General features: G+C 41.8%; 1 protein-coding gene across 2 annotated transcripts in view; it reads right to left on the bottom strand.

Moving 5' to 3' along the window:
• galnt2 (UDP-N-acetyl-alpha-D-galactosamine:polypeptide N-acetylgalactosaminyltransferase 2) overlaps positions 1-19,586 on the bottom strand; it is a 94,233-nt gene that overhangs the window by 12,291 nt on the left and 62,356 nt on the right. For both annotated transcript variants that reach the window (XM_014179903.2, XM_014179904.2), the window contains exons 2-4: positions 18,933-19,023; positions 10,481-10,634; positions 150-248 (exon numbers count right to left, since the gene is read on the bottom strand). In XM_014179903.2, coding sequence (XP_014035378.1) covers positions 150-248; positions 10,481-10,634; positions 18,933-19,023 — 344 coding nt within the window. The remainder of the gene's footprint in view (positions 1-149; positions 249-10,480; positions 10,635-18,932; positions 19,024-19,586) is intronic.

Below are 19,586 nucleotides of genomic sequence, written 5' to 3'. Positions count from 1 at the left end.
CATGGGTTAGTATCTCCAGGCCTAGCCTGTTAGTGTGTGTGTGTGTGTGTGTGTGTGTGTGTGTGTGTGTGTGTGTGTGTGTGTGTGTGTGTGTGTGTGTGTGTGTGTGTGTGTGTGTGTGTGTGTGTTGTGTGTGTGTGTGCGCTCACCTGACCACGGTGCGGAGCAGAGCTGAGCGGGCCTCATTGTGGAAGGTAATGACCACACTAGAAGAAGGCAGCTCAGTCTTCCACTGTTTATGCCGGCAGCTGAAGGAGACAGGAAAACACGCAAATTCATTAGGGCACTGAAAACACACTCAATGGTCTAAAAGGACAAATTATCTACATTTTAAACAAGATTTTAAAAATGAGCTGGTGTTGTGTGCTCCAATACGCTGGCTGAATATCTTCAGCTTTTGGAGTTTAAGTCTCCGGGCCCAGACCAATGTATTCGATCTGTATCCTATATAAAAAAAAAATAGGCTCTATTTTGCACACACACTTGTGACGGTTTGGTGAAGATGTGATCGACAGCAAGTCTTGCTTGCTTAAGCGATGGAGGCTCAGACAAGCCCCTTAAGATTTCAATATGACAGAGATGGGCTAATCCGCTAGAGCCCAGTCACCAGCAGCTTCGGCTTTGTGTATGGGTGAGAGCATCGAGGTTCCCCACGTCAAACCCATCGACACAGAGACTGCCCATGACGAGCCTCCTTGGAGAGAGGAGAGAAGATGGAGAAATGGAGGGACAAGAGTAAGGCTTTGACGTCAATCAATGCTTCCTAAAGGAGTTACAAGACAAGACACGACTCTCCCTTTGTAGGAATCACTCCAGGCAAAAAATAGCTGCTCATAGTTCCCAGAGCAGAGGTCAACTATGGGAGTGGTCCACATAATACAGAGCACAGCAAGTACTGTATCATCCGGGCCAAGAAAAATACTCAAATACTGAAAATACTCAATGTATTTTCAAATACAAATATTTAAAAATACCCCAAGCATTTGAACCCAGGTCTGGTTGGTCTTAGACATTTATTTGGAAAAAAGAAAGCTATTTGAAAATAGAAGGTGAACTGGACACGTCATTTGGAAATACTAAAATACACAGAAAATAAGTATTTCAAATATAAATACTTAAATTCCTAACCCACGTTACTGTTAGGACTGCATTCGCATTAAAGTCCACGCTGAAGGCTGCTTCTCTGTTCTTCAAATGCATGTAAACCAGTCTAGTAAACCATCCCAGGCTTAACCAAGCCCTTGACACCGGCTTGCTGTACCATAAAAAAAAAAAAACTGTGGCACTCCCTTTTCATTGCACAGACAACAATTAGGCTTCAAACTTCATGTATGTCATGTAATGTAGCTCCCTCTGAGCTCTGTAATTACAATGAGGTGTCAGTAACAAGATACTGTAGGGAGGGGATATAAAAGACAAGCACAAATGAAAAACAAGCACAGCTGATGAGTTGCTTTGTATAGTCTACTGCCTGGTCCTTTGATGGCTTCACGTGCACGCCGTTCAGCGCTTCATAATCTAACTGGCTCACCTTCCTCATTAAATATGTATCCGGCAGTGTACACTGAGAACGCTTCATTAGAATTGGAGAGAGTGGCCAAAACGGCAGACAGCGGTTACCGAGTCCACGCTGGGTCGACAACAGACAATACATAAAACATTCCAATTAAGACCTGCGGCCTCCAGCAGGCCTCCAGCATGTCTCCTGCCATCCAAGTTAATGGTCTGTCTGAAGATTCAAGAAGCCAAGCAATTTAATCTGGTCAACAACAAAAAAAGGACACCGAAATAAAAGGCATCTCTTGTGACAAGAATCAGAGGAGGCGGAATCTCTCATCTAAGTGTTCAATGGTGCTGGGCAGACAGCCGCAGGCAGTGCAGAGACAGGAAAGATGGCACTGTACTGTATGGCTGTCATCTTGCGAGCTCGGACACAACTTTGCTATTTTGTGATACTTCTGGAGTTTATCATAACCTTTTTTGCACAACATGTATCTCATCTGCCCTGGTCTCTTTGTGTAATTCCGACTCAATTTTCAGGCTATCCAAGAGGAAACGCCGGCGAAAGAGAGGCAAGAGAGGGTGAGCCCTGGCAAGGTGAAGGCTGTCCAACTCAATGGATTCTCCATTCCCCGGAGCGGACAGGACATCGGATTCAGGAAAATTAGGAATGGTATGCCTCTTCATCTATAGCAAATGGTGTGCCGACTCTAGCGCAATGGAAGTCTCGACCCATTGTTCACCCGTCTTGGAATACCTGATGGTCAAATGCCACCCCTTCTACCTCCACAGAAAGTTTTCATACACACACACACACACACACACACACACACACACACACACACACACACACACACACACACACACACACACACACTTGAAGTCGGAAGTTGACACACACTTAGGTTGGAGTCATTAAAACTTGTTTTCAACCACTCCACACATTTTTTGTTAAAACCTCTTTGGGATAGGCATACTGCTAGCGCCCGGCCTCGACAACATCTGGTGAAATTGCAGAGTGCGAAATTCAAATGACAAAAATCGTAATATTAAACACTGAAAATACCAGTGTCATAGATAATTTAAAAGCTTAACTTCTTGTTAATCCATCCGCTTTGTCAGATTTCAAAAAGGCTTTACGGCGAAAGCACACCATGCGATTATCTGAGGACAGCGACCCGCACACAAAAGCATTACATTAATTTTCCAACCAAGCAGATGTGTCACGAAAGTCAGAAATAGCGAAAAAATAAATAATTTACCTTTGAAGATCTTCATCTGGTTGCAATCACAAGGGTCCCAGCTACATAACAAATGGTCCATTTGTTCAATAAAGTCCTTCTTTATATCCCCAAAAAGTTAATTTAGTTGGCGCACTTGACTCAGTAATGCACCGGTTTCCCTCATTCAAAATGCATACCAATAAACTTCTTCCAAACAAGTCAAACAACGTTTCTAAATCAATCCTCAGGTACCCTAATATGTAAATAAACTATAACATTTAAGAAGGAGAATAGTACGTCCATTACCGGAGATAAATAACGAAGTGCGCGCCCTCATCGGAATGCACTACAAACATTACAGCCAAAATGGGAGCCACTTAGAAAAACTACAAATTCTAGCTCATTTTTTAAAAAACAAGCCTGAAACTCTTTCTAAAGACTGATGACATCTAGTGGAAGCCCTAGGAACTGCAATCTGGGAGGTATTCCTTTTATATTCCCATTGAGAGCCATTGTAATAAGTGGTGAGCTGAAAAAAGAAACGTCTGGATGGATTGTCCATATCAGTTCTGTTATACTCAGACATTATTTTAACAGTTTTGGAAACTTTAGTGTGTTTTCTATCCAATACTACCAATTACATGCATATCCTAGCTTCTGGGCCTGAGTAACAGGCAGTTTACTTTGGGCACCTCATTCATCCAAACTTCCGAATACTGCCCCCTATCCCGAATAAGTTTTTAACAAACTATAGTTTTGGCAAGTCGGTTAGAACATCTACTTTGTGCATGACACAAGTAATTTTTCCAAACAATTGTTTACAGACAGATTCATTCACTGTATCACAATTCCAGTGGGTCAGAAGTTTACATACACTAAGTTGACTGTGCCTTTAAACAGCTTGGAAAATTCCAGAAAATGTAATGGCTTTAGAAGCTTCTGATAGGCTAATTGACATCATTTGAGTCAATTGGAGGTGTACCTGTGGATGTATTTCAAGGCCTACCTTCAAACTCAGTGCCTCTTTGCTTGACATCATGGGAAAAATCAAAAGAAATCAGCCAAGACCTCAAAAACAATTGTAGACCTCAACAAGTCTGGTTCATCCTTGGGAGCAATTTCCAAATGCCTGAAGGTACCACGTTCATCTGTACAAACAATAGTACACAAGTATAAACATCATGGGACCACGCAACCGTCATACCGCTCAGGAAGGAGATGAACGTACTTTGATGCGAAAAATGCAAATCAATCCCAGAACAACAGCAAAGGATCTTGTGATGATGCTGGAGGAAACAGTTACAAAAGTATCTATATCCACAGTAAAACGAGTCCTATATCGACATAACCTGAAAGGCCGCTCAGCAAGGAAGAAGCCACTGCTCCAAAACTGCCATAAAAAAGCCAGACTACGGTTTGCAACTGCACATGGGGACAAAGATCGTACTTTTGGGAGAAATGTCCTCTGGTCTAATGAAACAAATTTGAGGAAAATGGGGGATGCTTGCAAGCTGAAGCACACCATCTCAACCGTGAAGCACGGGGGTGGCAGCATCATGTTGTGGGGCTGATTTGCTGCAGGAGGGACTGGTGCACTTCACAAAATAGATGGGATTGTGAGAAATTAAAATGATGTGTACATATTGAAGCAACATCTCAAGACATCAGTCAGGAAGTTAAAGTTTTGTCGCAAATGGGTCTTCCAAATGGACAACGACCCTAAGCATACTTCCAAAGTTGTGGCAAAATGGCTTAAGGACAACAAAGTCAAGGTATTGGAGTGGCCATCACAAATCCCTGACGTCAATCCTATAGAAAATTTGTGGGCAGAACTGAAAAAGCGTGTGCGAACAAGGAGGCCTACAAACCTGACTCAGTTACACCAGCTCTGTCAGGAGAACTGGGCCAAAATTCACCCAACTTATTGTGGGAAGCTTGTGGAAGGCTACCCAAAACATTTGACCCAAGTTAAACAATTTAAAGGCAATGCTACCAAATATTTATTGAGTGCGTGTATGTAAACTTCTGACCCACTGGGAATGTGATGAAATAAATAAATCATTCTCTCTACTATTATTCTAACATTTCACATTCTTAAAATAAAGTGGTGATCCTAACTGACCTAAGAAAGGGAATTTTTACTAGGATTAAATGTCAGGAATTGTGAAAAACTGAGTTTAAATGTATTTGGCTAAGGTATATGTAAACTTCCGACTTAACTGTGTGTGTGTGTGTGTGTGTGTGTGTGTGTGTGTGTGTGTGTGATATATATATATATATATTCCCAGGTAAGAAGTTTTAGGTTGTAGTTATTATAGGACTATTTCTCTCTATACGATTTGTATTGTGTGTGTGTGTGTGTGTGTGTGTGATATATAATATATATATATATATATGGATATATATAGATATATATATATAGATATATCACACACACACACACACACACACACACACACACACACACACACACACACACACACACACACACAATACAAATCGTATAGAGAGAAATAGTCCTATAATTCCTATAATAACTACAACCTAAAACTTCTTACCTGGGAATATTGAAGACTCATGTTAAAAGGAACCACCAGCTTTCATATGTTCTCATGTTCTGAGCAAGGAACTTAAATGTTAGCTTTCTTACATGGCACATATTGCACTTTTACTTTCTTCTCCAACACTTTGTTTGTGCATTATTTAAACCAAATTGAACATGTTTCATTGAAGTATTATATTAAGTGTTCATTCAGTATTGTTGTAATTGTCATTATTACAAATAAATACATTTTAAAAAGTAATAAAAAAAATAATAATTGTTTAAATTTTTTATTTTATATATATATATATATTTTAAATTGCCCGATTAATCGGACGAGAAAATCAACAAGCTGGCACTTAATGAACTATACGAGGCTATAAACAAGCATGAAACCATGCATCTGCTTTCCTTTTTGTCGGTGATTTTAATTCAACGTCATTAAGACACGTAATGCCCAACTTCCATCAACATGTCTCCTTCGCCACTAGGGGTGATAAAGTCCTAGACCACAAGCAAGCATACAAGGCCCTCCCTCATCTGGAAAATCAGATCATGACTCTATACTCCTGCTTCCTGTCTACAACTAGAAGCTCAAACAGGAAGTACCCGTGATGCACTCTGCTGAGAAATGGTCCTCCAAATGGTGCTCTTTCCCTCGCATGCCAACAGTTTCAGCCAGACACTGGGAGAGCGCAACTCAATTCTCAGTGAAGAAGACATGAAACTTTCAAAGACACTGGCCTAATCCTGTAGAGTGTCATGGAAACCAATATGCAAAATAAAGATTGTTTCCCCCCGAATCATATCAATTGATAAACTACTTTAATGTCAATTACAGAGGAAACCTATCCCCGATTCAAATACGCGGACAACTACAGCCATATATGGTGAACCGGCGTAGATTTAACCCCCACATACTTCAACCCAAACACACACACACACACACACACACACACACACACACACACACACACACACACACACACACACACACACAGTGAGAGGAGCCAAGCTGGTGAAGCAAACAAATCAATGTGCCACCCCCCGGCACTGATATCCAGCAACTATGTATACAGAGACCTCAGCATTAAATAATTTTCACCGGAGCACATACTGTGAACCTTGCACATTGACGGGTGAGAGATACAATTCAATCCCCTCCTAGAAGTTACAGCTCTCTACAGACACATGGGAAATTAAATCAGCATGCGGTACCTCTGTAATAAACAAATCAATCACTGTGAATTCTTCCCCATTTCCTTTTTAAGACTAACAGGACAGGGTGAAAGCTGAAAGAGGGCATTTGGGAGAAAGCAAAGAGCAGTGTGCCGTTGTTGTAGCACTCATCGCAATACTCATCCACATAACAGAGGAGAGAAGACAAAAAGCTGAAATATCGATGTTCACATTCAGCCTGGTTTCTGATGACTGTAATATTGGCAGTAGAAGTGACCCTGCATTCCATTTGGAGAACTTTCCTACAGACGCACTGACCACAGCCAGAAGCACGTGTCAGTTCCTTAATTGCAACTCTTGACAAAGTATGGGCAGACTTGTCAGAAGGATCAATAGGAAGCCTGTGCTGGGACACAGACATCCCTGACAAGACTTCCTGCATACCTGCCCCAGTCATAAACCACAGGCACTCACAGGAGACCTATGTACAGTATGGTGGAGTGGCTAAATGCTTAGTGTATTACACATGAATGAGATAGTCACATCCTACAACTTCGAGAGCATATTTTAGGTACTTGAAAGGGGTCTTTAAGGTCTTTGCAGAAACAGAGTTGAGTAACTTCCAGCTCTTTAGCTCGTGGGACCCACAGACAATAACGAGAGATGGTGAACTCTGTTAGCTAAGAACACCACAAGCCTCCCCAAACTGTTACTTACTGGTGACTTAAGTCATACTATAGTGCTTCCCCTAGTGATTCCAAAATCTGTAAATAAATTGGATATTTTACATTCATTCTGGAAACACCATCTAATGTAAGAAGTACAATTTACTTATTTTTTGGACTGGAATGTATTTGTCCTGCAGCTCCAGGAACAACCGTAATCAAGCTACTGATTAATCTAGAACATGCGGGGACAAGAATGTTTGTCCAAGTCCAGCAAAAATGTCATGAGAAATTAACAGGAAAATAATTCATTATGCAGAAAAAATTATGATTAAACCTGTGGATGGTTAAAAATTGCCATTTTACATTTGTTACTGTCATCTGAACAATTGCCCAAAATTCCAATTACATATGCAGGTACAGTATGAGCAGTTGTCGAGATTCTAGAGGCAACTGCTTTGAGTGACACACAAATACATATTTTACTCACACCCATACCATAATCATGCTTTTGAATAATCAGGCTTTAATTGCAGACGGCAATGACTTATAAATATGTATCGACTTCCAGAGATTTTTGTTTTGTTTACCGCCCAGTGCCCACCCACTATTATATTTGCATCAGCCAGATGGGAAGGCGGGAGAAAGTGTTTTCAGAGTGGCAGAAATGCTTACCTCAATATATTCATTTGTGGCCACTGAACAACACTGCTGTCAACATGACCCACGAGCATCGACGGTGGAGAATATTTATCAGATGTTATGTTATATTTTATCTAAATCAAAATGTAGTAGCTAAATAAACATTGCTTCAATGCCTGCTACATCTGGTCCATGCTATATAAAGTATCAGAAAAATGGCACAAAAACCTGCCAGGAATCAGTGGTGTAATCTTATGAGTCAACATACACAAATCCTATACCAGACACCATGTTTCCATTTACAAGGAGTAGCAGACATTTCAACCCACCGCTGAAGCCCCAAACAACAACTCTTCGACTTACTCATGACATATGGATTTGGCCCTCCTGTCCTTATATCTGGGCAGGGATAGTGCTCTAGGTCCCGGGGAGCACAGGGAGGAAGGCCAGAGGATAATCAATTGTACCTTTGAGCACCACTCCTTGGGCTGACATGAGGGCACCAATGTGGAGCAGGGGCGACTCCTGGGCCCCCAGAAAACATTGATCAGAATGCCAGAGAGAATGCCAGAGGGAAAGCCACTTTGTTACTGCCACCGACCGCTCCCTCTCATTAGCATTCCAACACATTGGCTTCTGTGCTCCCCCACTCTTCTACAACCCGTCCTTTGTCAATTGTATCCACTTTGATGGATTATCCTGCCCCTTGCCACCCCTTCACTCTCTTCGATATTTTCTCTTGTAACACACTGTCCCCCACGGGGCCAAAAGGCCTCGACATCATAATACCCAAAGCAGCGGCAGATGGTTGGGCATCAGAGATAAAAAGTTATGGGGCACTTCCAGTTCAATATGATATTGCATTATTGGGGAAGTCCCTGGGCACCTGCCTTAGTCACAGCCATTTTACTCAAAAAACAACCCACTTGGCCATGTACACCCTCCCAAAGAGATAAAGAATCCATTACACACGAAGATAAATCTCATGCTAATTCGCTTTGCATAGTCCGGAATTCAAATGTTATGGAAATCTGAAGGTATAAGAGAGAGGCCACAGAGGTTTCCCGGGCCAAATAAAAAAGCAGTGATTCTCTAACTGGATGACGAAAGTGAGATGAATATGTTAAACTGACAGGGATAATGGATGAAGCTCTTCCAGAGTAGGATTCCTGTTATCTGAAGGTTCTCTCTGGAGTATCTATCTAAGCTCTATTGACCTGGCCCATCCAGAGACATAAATCAAGCAGGACATTGACATCGTTGGACCACAATTAAGTGATAATGCCCTCGAAGCCAGTGTTAGGAGGATATATTGGCACGGGTGTTGTTAGGCCCAAGACGAAATCGAGGGCCGGCAAACCGTGAAAATATATCCTCCAAACACCGGCTTCGAGGGAATTATCACTTTCATACAACGGGTTACCAACATATTCAAATAATGATTGACATATTTTCATAAAAAATATTATTTTGATGAATTTTTTCATACTATTTCATCCTTCCACAAGATATCGTCCCGACACAAAACTAGGGTTGCTCCCCAGCCAGCTGGTTGTTCCTTCTATCGGTTCGGTTGCCAGAGACGCGACCCAGTCGTTTGTTCTAAATGTTCCGTTGCCATACTGGCTGTAAATGTTCTTATTCCTTGCTTGCTAGCTACTTACAGTCACGTCAAACAGTGCAGCCAGAATAACAGCAAAGTAGCTGTTATTCTGTTATTTGCGTTAGTTTATGCTGTTGTCTAGTGACATTTATTTGGATACATCCATTACAATAAGCTAATGATGCACGATTTCGCCTGGCATAGAAAATGTGCTCTCTCGTCAGGACACTGTTGTTCAGAGGAGCTAGCCAACAACAAACCTAACACAATCACTTCAAACTGAAGCTGGAAAGACGGCAAACTAGCAGCACATCGTTTCATTTGACCTGTTTTCTATTGATATTTTCAAGTTTATAAATTGCCTGGCTGGGCTGATGAGACTTTGGATTATGCAGTGAGACGGAACAGAGTAAATAGGCATTTCAACGGTATAGCTTTAGCAGGTGGATATTTGGAAGGACTCCCAAGTTCAGTATCTGTACGACTTTTGAGTAACTTGTGGAATAGACACCGGCTGGAATGCGGTTTTAACCAATCAGCATCCAGGATTAGATCCCCGTTGTATAAAGAACTACAGGCACCATCGATTCATCATCAACTGCTCCAACTAGGAAGAAAATGGAAGTGTAACTCGCTATCAATCTACTATCATGACCCCCCACAATAAGCCATCTATACACCTGTATTTCTCCCCGGAGGACCTGCACTTACTTTGATCTTTGAGCAGTTTGTCTTCGAAAAGAAGATGAGTGAGCGAGCCAAATTGGGAGCTTCAGATGATTGCACCAAAAGGTCTCTGCTAGACTGTCCAGTGTTATTGTGAGGCTTAGTTAGCTTATATTGAGGCACCAGCAGAAGAACCCCTGTTAAGTGTTAAGGGGGAGGAACAAGAAAGATGTATACTATATACTTCTGTCTTTGATTCATTTTGCCCTCCTGATAATCAGATGACAGCAGAAGTTCACAGTTTTTCCCCATAGGATATTACTAATGGGGAAGTTCACTGATTAATCACTTTACTACTCACTGCAGTAAAATCACCATGAATTCACGAAAATTATTTAATTCTGTTCCCATTTCTTCCTTACTTAATTCCACCCATGACAGAGGTTGAATAGAGACTTACTGGTCGTGTCTGGTGTCAGGGACTCCGCGGTCCATCCTGAGCTTGTCACTCTCCACCTGATTGAACTTGTTGCGAGCGTAGGGATCCTGCCCCGGCCGCACCACCGTAGCACCGACATATAGGTCCTGGTCAAAGTCTTGCCACCTCACCTTGCCTGCAAACCAGAGTAGAGACACAGGAGATTAAATAAATATACAGTACAGCAGTGTTTTCCTTAAATTCATTTAGCAGCAGTTGCCACCACTCCAAACAATTTTATTTTGCTTTTAAATGGATAGTGCAATTTTGTCAATTAAGCCCTTTTTCTAGTTACCAATAGTCAGATGATCCATTTACAGTCATTATGCGAACGCTAGTTAGCAATGGTTTGTGAAACTACCTTCAAACTTAATTCAAACTGCAGACAGACATAAAAATGGTATCCATGAGTTCATCTGAATAAATTGAAAAAGAGCTTCATTGCCAAAATCTCACACTATCCCTTTAAGATCAGTGAGACAAGTTACAACTTATATTTGTAGCAAACAGAGTGAGCAGTGGCCCGAATGAAAGCCACGAGCGCACAGCCACCGCTTGCTCATCATCTCACTACAGTGCAGTGGCGCACATCAGTTATATTTCAGATGGTGTCAACATAATTCCATTTTGGAATCTTTTTAAAAAGTCACCAGAAATCATTCTACAAAAAAAAAAAAAAAATCTACCGCTACCTTTGCCACCCCTGCTGAAAAAACTCCTAGGGGAAACACTGGTACAGTGGACAGCAGCACAGTAAATTAAGATATTCTAACCTCTTTCCCCCTTACTGGGCAAAAAACAGCTGCAAGCACTTCATCACAAGTGACCATCGTGTTTAGTTTTCACATTCCAGAGCTTAAAGATGATTTGAGAGCCATTACCAAACTGTAATAAGAGCCTGCATTACAAACTCTGTGTCTCTTTCGCTCCCTCTCGCAGGAGCGCACATTCACACAGCCTAGTCAGATTATTACACATAAAAAAAAAAATAGATATTTTTTAAAACGTCCATATTTAATTGTAATGCTTGTCACAACGTATGAAAACAAAATGTCCCCACATACACACTGGATATCAGCTAAATGGATATTGTCTAAATACTAATGCAGCTGTTATGCGAATTCTTTTATTTAACTAGGCAAGCCAGTTAAGAACAAATTCTTATTCAAAATGATGGCCTACCCCGGCTAAACCCTAACAACGCTGGGCCAATTGTGTGCCACCCTATGGGACTTCCAATCACGGCCGGTTGTGATACAGCCTGGAATCGAACCAGGGTCTGTAGTGCAACCGATGTGAAATGGCCAGTTAGTTAGCGGTGGTGCACGCTAATAGCGGTTCAATCGGGTGATGTCACTCGCTCTGCGACCTTAAGTAGTTGTTCCCCTTGCTCTGCAAGGGCCGCGGCTGTGGCGCGATGGGTAACGATGCTTCGTGGGGTGTCAGTTGTTGATGTGTGCAGAGGGTCCCTGGTTCAAGCCCTGGTTGGGGCGAGGAGAGGGACGGAAGCCATACTGTTACATAGTGACGCCTCTAGCACTGAGATGCAGTGCCTTGGACCATTGCGCCACTCAGGAGCCCAATGAATGAAGCCTCTAAAACATGTGAGCATTTGATTACATTGTCTCTCAGACAGGGTGGGGGCACGGAGAGAAAAAAGACCATGAGCAATTCATCTCATGGAGCTCTGGCAGCCTGTATGATAATTAGGAGGGTATGAGAATAATCTGTCACTGATGCTAATTGTTCCACAGAAATGGAATGGTGAATTGCATTGCCAGGGGCATTCTAACTAGCTAAGCTTAAAAAGGGAAAGCAGATGACCTTGTCATTTCCATGATTAACATGAGCAACACATGACTATGGATGAAATTAATGTTGCAATCTATTAAATGGTTCAGTCTCAGGTCTGGAGAATGATCTAAATAGATGGGAACGAGTACGTCATCTGTTTTGTTTTACATAAAATATCTTCACGTACATAACCCTCATTATTAGGTCACATGTTAATTTTGCTAATAACAGCAGTTAAGTCTATGGTCTGGTGGTAATAATGTACTAGACTTGTAAAGAGTAAATCAAATCCTCCACGCCCACTGCCATTCCTGAAGACCCATTATAGGCTGCAGTATATTCCGAAGCATAAGGTATATAACGATCCTTTATACAGCAACTTTACTTTAATCAGACCTGGGAACAGGTTCCTGTCCAGATCTGTGATCCTGCCCTCAGATACCAGTTAAGAACAGGTTGTCTCTCCGTTATTGCATTTCCTTTGATGTGAAAGTTCCACAGTTCATCCATCCATCTCTCCTCGGCTGCAACATTCCTCCTGTGGCTGTGTTACTTGACAAAAAGCTTTTAAACATGTCACTAAGGTTGAAAGATGTTTAGAAAGTTGCTCTTGGGTAATAGGAATCTGAACATGATCTCAGAGAGTCATGGCTACTGGTAACTGGACATTACACAATACCACATAATGTAAAAGTGGAATTATATTTGTAGAAATGTTTAGAAATTAAAAGCTGAAATGACTTGAGTCAATAAGTATTCAACCCCTTTGTTTTGGGAAGCCTAAACATGTTGCTTAACAAGTCACATAATACGTTGCATGGACTGTGTGTTTATTTTTTATGACTACCTCATCTCCGTACCCCACACATCTCCGTACCCCACACATCTCCGTACCCAACACATCTCCGTACCCCACACATCTCCGTACCCCACACATCTCTGTACCCCTCAGCAGAGCCTTGAATTTCAAACAGATTCAACTACAAAGACCAGGGAGGTTTTCCAACGCCTCGCAAAGAAGGGCACCTCACAGGAGGCCTTTTGGTAGGCCGTCATTGTAAATAAGAATTTAACTGACTTGCTTAGTTAAATAAAAATAAAATAAAAAAGACACTGGGAGACAAATTCACTTTTCAGCAGGACAATAACCTAAAACACAACGCCAAATATACACTGGAGTTGCTGACCAAGACAACATTCCATGTTTTGACTTAAATCGGCTTAAATCTATGGCAAGACTTGAAAATGGCTGTCTAGCAATGATCAACAACCAACTTGACAGAGCTTGAAGAATTTTTAAAAGAATAAATGTGTAAATATTGTACAATCCAGGTGTGCAAATCTCTCCTAGAATTACCCAGAAAGACTCACAGCTGTAAATCACTGCAAAAGGTGATTCTAACACGCATTAACTCAGGGGTGTGAATACCATGTCAAATTACATATTTCTGTATTTCATTTTCAATAAATTTGCAAACATTTCAAAATGGGGTATTGTGTGTGGATGGGTGCGAAAAAATTTGATTTAATCAATTTTCAGGCTGCAACAACAAAATGTGGATTAAGTCAGGGGGTTATTCTAAAATTGATTAAACAGTTTTTTTCCCCCTCATCAATCTACATACAATACCCCATAATGATGAAGCAAAAACGGGTTTTTAGAAATGTTTGCAAATTTATTAAAAACACTTAAAAATGATATGACATTTACATAAGTATTCAGACCCTGTACTTTGTTGAAGCACCTTTGGCAGCGATTACAGCCTCAAGTCTTCTTGGGTATGACGCTACAAGCTTGACACACCTGTATTTGGGGAATTTCTCCCATTCTTCTCCGCAGATCCTCTCAAGCTTTGTCAGGTTGGATGGGGAGCTATTTTCAGGTCTCTCCAGAGATGTTCAATTGGGTTCAAGTCCGGGCTCTGGCTGGGCCACTCAAGGACATTGGGAGACTTGTCCTGAAGCCATTCCTGTGTTGTCTTGGCTGTGTGCTTAGGGTCGTTGTCTTGTTGGAAGGTGAACCTTTGCCCCAGTCTGAGGTCCTGAGCGCTCTGGAGCAGGTTTTCATCAAGGATCTCCTCTGTGCTTTGCGCCGTTCATCTTTCCCTCGAGCCCGACTAGTCTCCCAGTCCCTGCCACTGAAAAACATCCCCACAGCATGACGCAGCAACTACCCTTAGGGATGGTGTCAGGTTTCCTCCAGACGTGACGCTTGGCATTCAGGCCAAAGTGTTCAATCTTAGTTTAATCAGAACAGAGAATCTTGTTTCTCATGGTCGGAGAGTCCTTTAGGTGCCTTTTGGCAAACTCCAAACAGGCTGTCATGTGCCTTTTACTGAGAAGTGGCTTCCATCTGGCCACTCTACCATAAAGGCCTGATTGGTGGAGTGCTGCAGAGATGGTTGTCCTTCTGGAAGATTCTCCCATCTCCACAGAGGAACTCTAGAGCTCTGTCAGAGTGACAATCGGTTCACCTCCCTGACCAAGGCCCTTCTCCTCAGATTGCTCAGTTTGACCAGGCGGCCAGCTCTAAGAAGAGTCTTGGTGGTTCCAAACTTCTTCCATTTAAGAATGATGGAGGCCACTGTGTCCTTGATGACCTTCAATACTGCAGAAATTGTTTGGTATCCTTCCCCAGATCTGTGCCTCAACACAATCCTGTCTCGGAGCTCTACGGACAATTCCTTTGACCTCATGGCTTGGTTTTTGCTCTGACATGCACTGTCAAATGTGGGACCTAATAAAGACAGGTGTGTGCCTTTTCAAATCATGTCCAATAAATTGAGTTTACCACAGGTGGACTCCAATCATGTTGTAGAAACATCAAAGATGATCAATGGAAACAGGATGCACCTGAGCTCAATTTCTAGTCTCATAGCAAAGGGTCTGAATACTTACGTAAATAAGGCATCTGTTTTTATTTTTAATACATTTGAAAACATGTCTAAAAACCTGTTTTTACTTTGTCATTATGGGATATTGTGTGTAGATTGAGGAAATCAAATATTTAATACATTTTAGAATAAGGCTGTAACGTAACAATGTGGAATGCACTGTATAGGCCATCAACAAAGCCTTAACTTCCATCGCACTTCTTGAGCAGAGCAGCCATAGTGGAGGCAGACAGAGGCTAATTGTGTCTGTGGGCTGGTGTGCTGTGCAGCAGATTCCTCACATATCAAAACAGTCCATATAATAGCATTGTCAATAATTAAGAATGATTACTCTAAAACTGAGTGGTCTTCTCATCTTGATCCAAGAGGAAACTCACTCACAGCACATAATACACTGTACACAACAGTGCTGCATGTATCAAAAGCACAAAGTGGTGGCCAGAGAAACAGCTAGCAGCATCATAATAATTAAAACCACCATTAGTGGAGAAAGACATTCCTACAGGGACTGAGAATACACAGCATCATTCTCAATCAAAGCCAAATGAAGCATGTTCTGTACAGAAGTTAAGAGGGAGAGCACAGGACCCGCAGCAGAGCAGGATACAGCAGTCATCAGTATAATTAGCTTCTTCTGAAGAGAATGGAGCTGCTAGGCTGTGACCTCCACAACGCTTCCATCCAGACATGCTCACACACACACACACACACACACACACACACACACACACACACACACACACACACACACACACACACACACACACACACACACACACACACACACACACACACACACACACACACACACACACACACACACACACACACACACACACACACACACACACGCACAAACAAAGCAAAAGACTTCAGAAAATGAAAGTGTAACACAACCCAATCATAAACCTCTATGTAGAATTGATTTTAAGAAACAAGCAAGTTCGCTGAGACTTCACATCGACCTAATGAAGTTCAGAGCTTTACGGAATTAATTTAATACAACCTCGAGGCAAAAATAAACAACTTGTTTTCTCTTCAGCTAGAATGTAGCAGTAAAACAATAAAAAATAAAGTATGTGGACACCTGCTTGTCGAACATCTCATTCCAAAATCATTGGCATTAATATGGAGTTGGTCCCCCCTTTGCTGCTATAACAGCCTCCACTCTTCACGGAAGGTTTTCTACTAGATGTTGGAACGTTGCTGCAGGGACTTGCTCCCATTCAGCCACAAGAGCATTAGTGAGGTCGGGCACTGACGTTGGGCGATTAGGCCTGGCTCGCAGTCTGCGTTTCAATTCATCCCAAAGGTGTTCGATGGGGTTGAGGTCAAGAATCTGTGCAGGCCAGTCAAGTTCTTCCACACCGAACTCGACAAACCATTTCTGTATGGACCTCGCTTTGTTCACGGGGGCATTGTCATGCTGAAACAGGAAAGGGCCTTCCCCAAACTGTTGCCACAAAGTTGGAAGCAAAGAATCATCTTTGTATGTACTGCCAAATTCTCTAAAACAACGTTTGAGGCAGCCTATGGTTGAGAAATTAACATTAAATTATCTGGCAACAGCTCTGGTGGACATTCCTGCAGTCAGCACGATAAATGCACGCTCCCTCAAAACTTGAGACATCTGTGGCATTGTGTTGTGTGACAAAACTGCACATTTTAGAGTGGCCTTTAATTGTCCCCAACATAAGGTTTACCTGTGTAATGATAATGCTGTTTAATCAGCTTCTGGATATGCCACACCCGTCAGGTGGATGGATTATCTTGGCAAACAAGAAATGCTCACTAACAGTGATGGGCTCCCGAGTGGCGCACCGGTCTAAGGCACTGCAATGCAGTGCTTGAGGCATCACTACAGACACCCTAGTTTGTATCCAGGCTGTATCACAACCGGCCGTGATTGGGAGTCCCATAGGGCGGCACACAATTGGCCCAGCGTCGTCCGGGTTTGACCAGTGTAGGCAGTCATTGTAAATTAGAATTTGTTCTTAACTGACTTGCCTAGTTAAATATAATTATAATTTTTTTTATTAACAAACTTGTGCACAGAATTTGAGAGTAATAAGGTTTTTGTGCGTATTGAACATTTCTGGGATCTTTTATTTCAGCTCATGAAACACTTTACATGTTGCATTTATATTTTTGTTCAGTATACCTCAAAATACCTCATACCTCTCCACATTGATCTGGTACTGGCTGTCTGTATATAGCTCCACATTGATCTGATACTGGCTGTCTGTATATAGCTCCACATTGCTCTGGTGCTGGCTGTCTGTATATAGCTCCACATTGATCTGGTACTGGCTGTCTGTATATAGCTCCACATTGATCTGGTACTGGCTGTCTGTATATAGCTCCACATTGATCTGGTACTGGCTGTCTGTATATAGCTCCACATTGATCTGGTACTGGCTGTCTGTATATAGCTCCACATTGATCTGGTACTGGCTGTCTGTATATAGCTCCACATTGATCTGGTGCTGGCTGTCTGTATATAGCTCCACATTGATCTGGTGCTGGCTGTCTGTATATAGCTCCACATTGATCTGGTACTGGCTGTCTGTATATAGCTCCACATTGATCTGGTACTGGCTGTCTGTATATAGCTCCACATTGATCTGGCACTGGCTGTCTGTGTATAGCTCCATTCTTGTGTATTTTAGTTTATTCCACGTGTTACCATTTTATTTTTAAACTCTGCATTGTTGGGAAGCATTTCATGGTAAAGTTTACACCAGTTGTATTTGGCGCATGTGACAAATAGAATTTGGTTTGATTTTGATTTGATAGCAGATAGAGCAGGCTAATTAAAAGGCCATTTTCACAGACATTCCATTATACTTTGGAGTCAAAAAAGGAGTAATTGTACATTAGGCCATCTGGAAATGAGCTTAATTAAAAATGGGCACCCTTCTGCAAATTCTTTGTTTAACTGAAAATTGAGTGTTAAGCCGAGTGACCTAAATAGCATAAGCCACTGAAACAAGACACAATTGAATATTGATAGGGGTATTATTTTCTACATAAAATACAGGAAACAAAAGCAGATGGGAATGATTTTTCTCCCTGCCCTACCTTTATAGAAAACATGGAATGTTTATGACATAAATTAAACGGAACAGCTCTCCCCCAGAACTACCTTGCCAAGGAAAGAATGTGACAGTCACAGTTATGATGGTAAAAATACTACAATTTATATATCTCTGTACATGGCATGCTGATTTTTTAAATGCAGAAAAGGCCTATAAAGTCAGCATATGCTTACACCTGAGGCTTAATGCATTAAGCAGCCCTGCTAAATTGGATCCCGGTTTGGTTGAGCACATGGGCTCGCAAATTGTTACGACGGGCTTTTCTACTTGGGTGATTGGCCCGGGTACAAAGATCAGACACTTGTAAAAACACCAAGATGAATTCAGATGCTTTTCATAGCATTTCTATACACACAAACACACACACACACACACACACACACACACACACACACACACACACACACACACACACACACACACACACACACCTTGCATAATTAGCCCTGACCTCATGAACAGTAAAGGTAGTTTACTAGTTTTAAACAGAGCCGCAGCTGACACCCTGCTCTATTGCAAAGTAGATTGAACAACATGTCGATTGATTTTCTCAACGGGACTCTCCTGCGCCTGTGTGTAAATGGAAGGGCTAATCAGAATGGATGGCGCTGTGGGATGCCTGGCTGGGCTGGGATATCTGGCTCTTACCTGGGGGGAGTGTCTCCAGACTGTGGGTTTTGTCATCTGCGTTGCTGTGTGCCTGGGCCTGATTTGATGAGTCAATAGTGTTCCAGTCATCCTGCCAAAGAAACACAAGACACATGAATATAGAAACAAATAGTGAAGGTAACTTTTTACATTCAGTGGAAAATATATTCTTGCTCTCCTCAGAAAAGGATGATCTAAAGATAGAAAATGCTCACCCCCATGTTTCATAAATAGCAGTGTTCCTCAATGATGTCTGAGTAGTTTAAACCGAGAATGTTAAACACATTTCCCAGACTAATTCTGAAAGCAAATGATAAGAAAAAGCTTTTATAATACTTTAGTCTTCCTAGTTCCCTTTTGGTGTTATTGATTTATTCGTTCAAGGTTAACTGTGGAATTACAAATGCATGATTTGCATCATCATGTTACTCTGGCAACGAGATGCCCCTGACCTAGCGTTGCGCTGCTTCGAGAAGCTTTTAAAAATGTAAGTGAGTTTGTCAAAAGCATCTTGATGAAGATGTGATCCTATGACAGACAGTTCACCATCATTCAATTTACATTCAAGAACTTAGAACATAGGCTACTTATCCAAACCAGATGGACAGAGGAAGTACAGAGGACATGTTTTATTCAGCTTAGGGCTCACAGCCA

This window comes from Salmo salar, chromosome ssa28, assembly GCF_905237065.1.
Source record: "Salmo salar chromosome ssa28, Ssal_v3.1, whole genome shotgun sequence".
NCBI lineage: Eukaryota > Metazoa > Chordata > Actinopteri > Salmoniformes > Salmonidae > Salmo > Salmo salar.
This window is presented reverse-complemented; position numbering and strand designations above follow the sequence as displayed.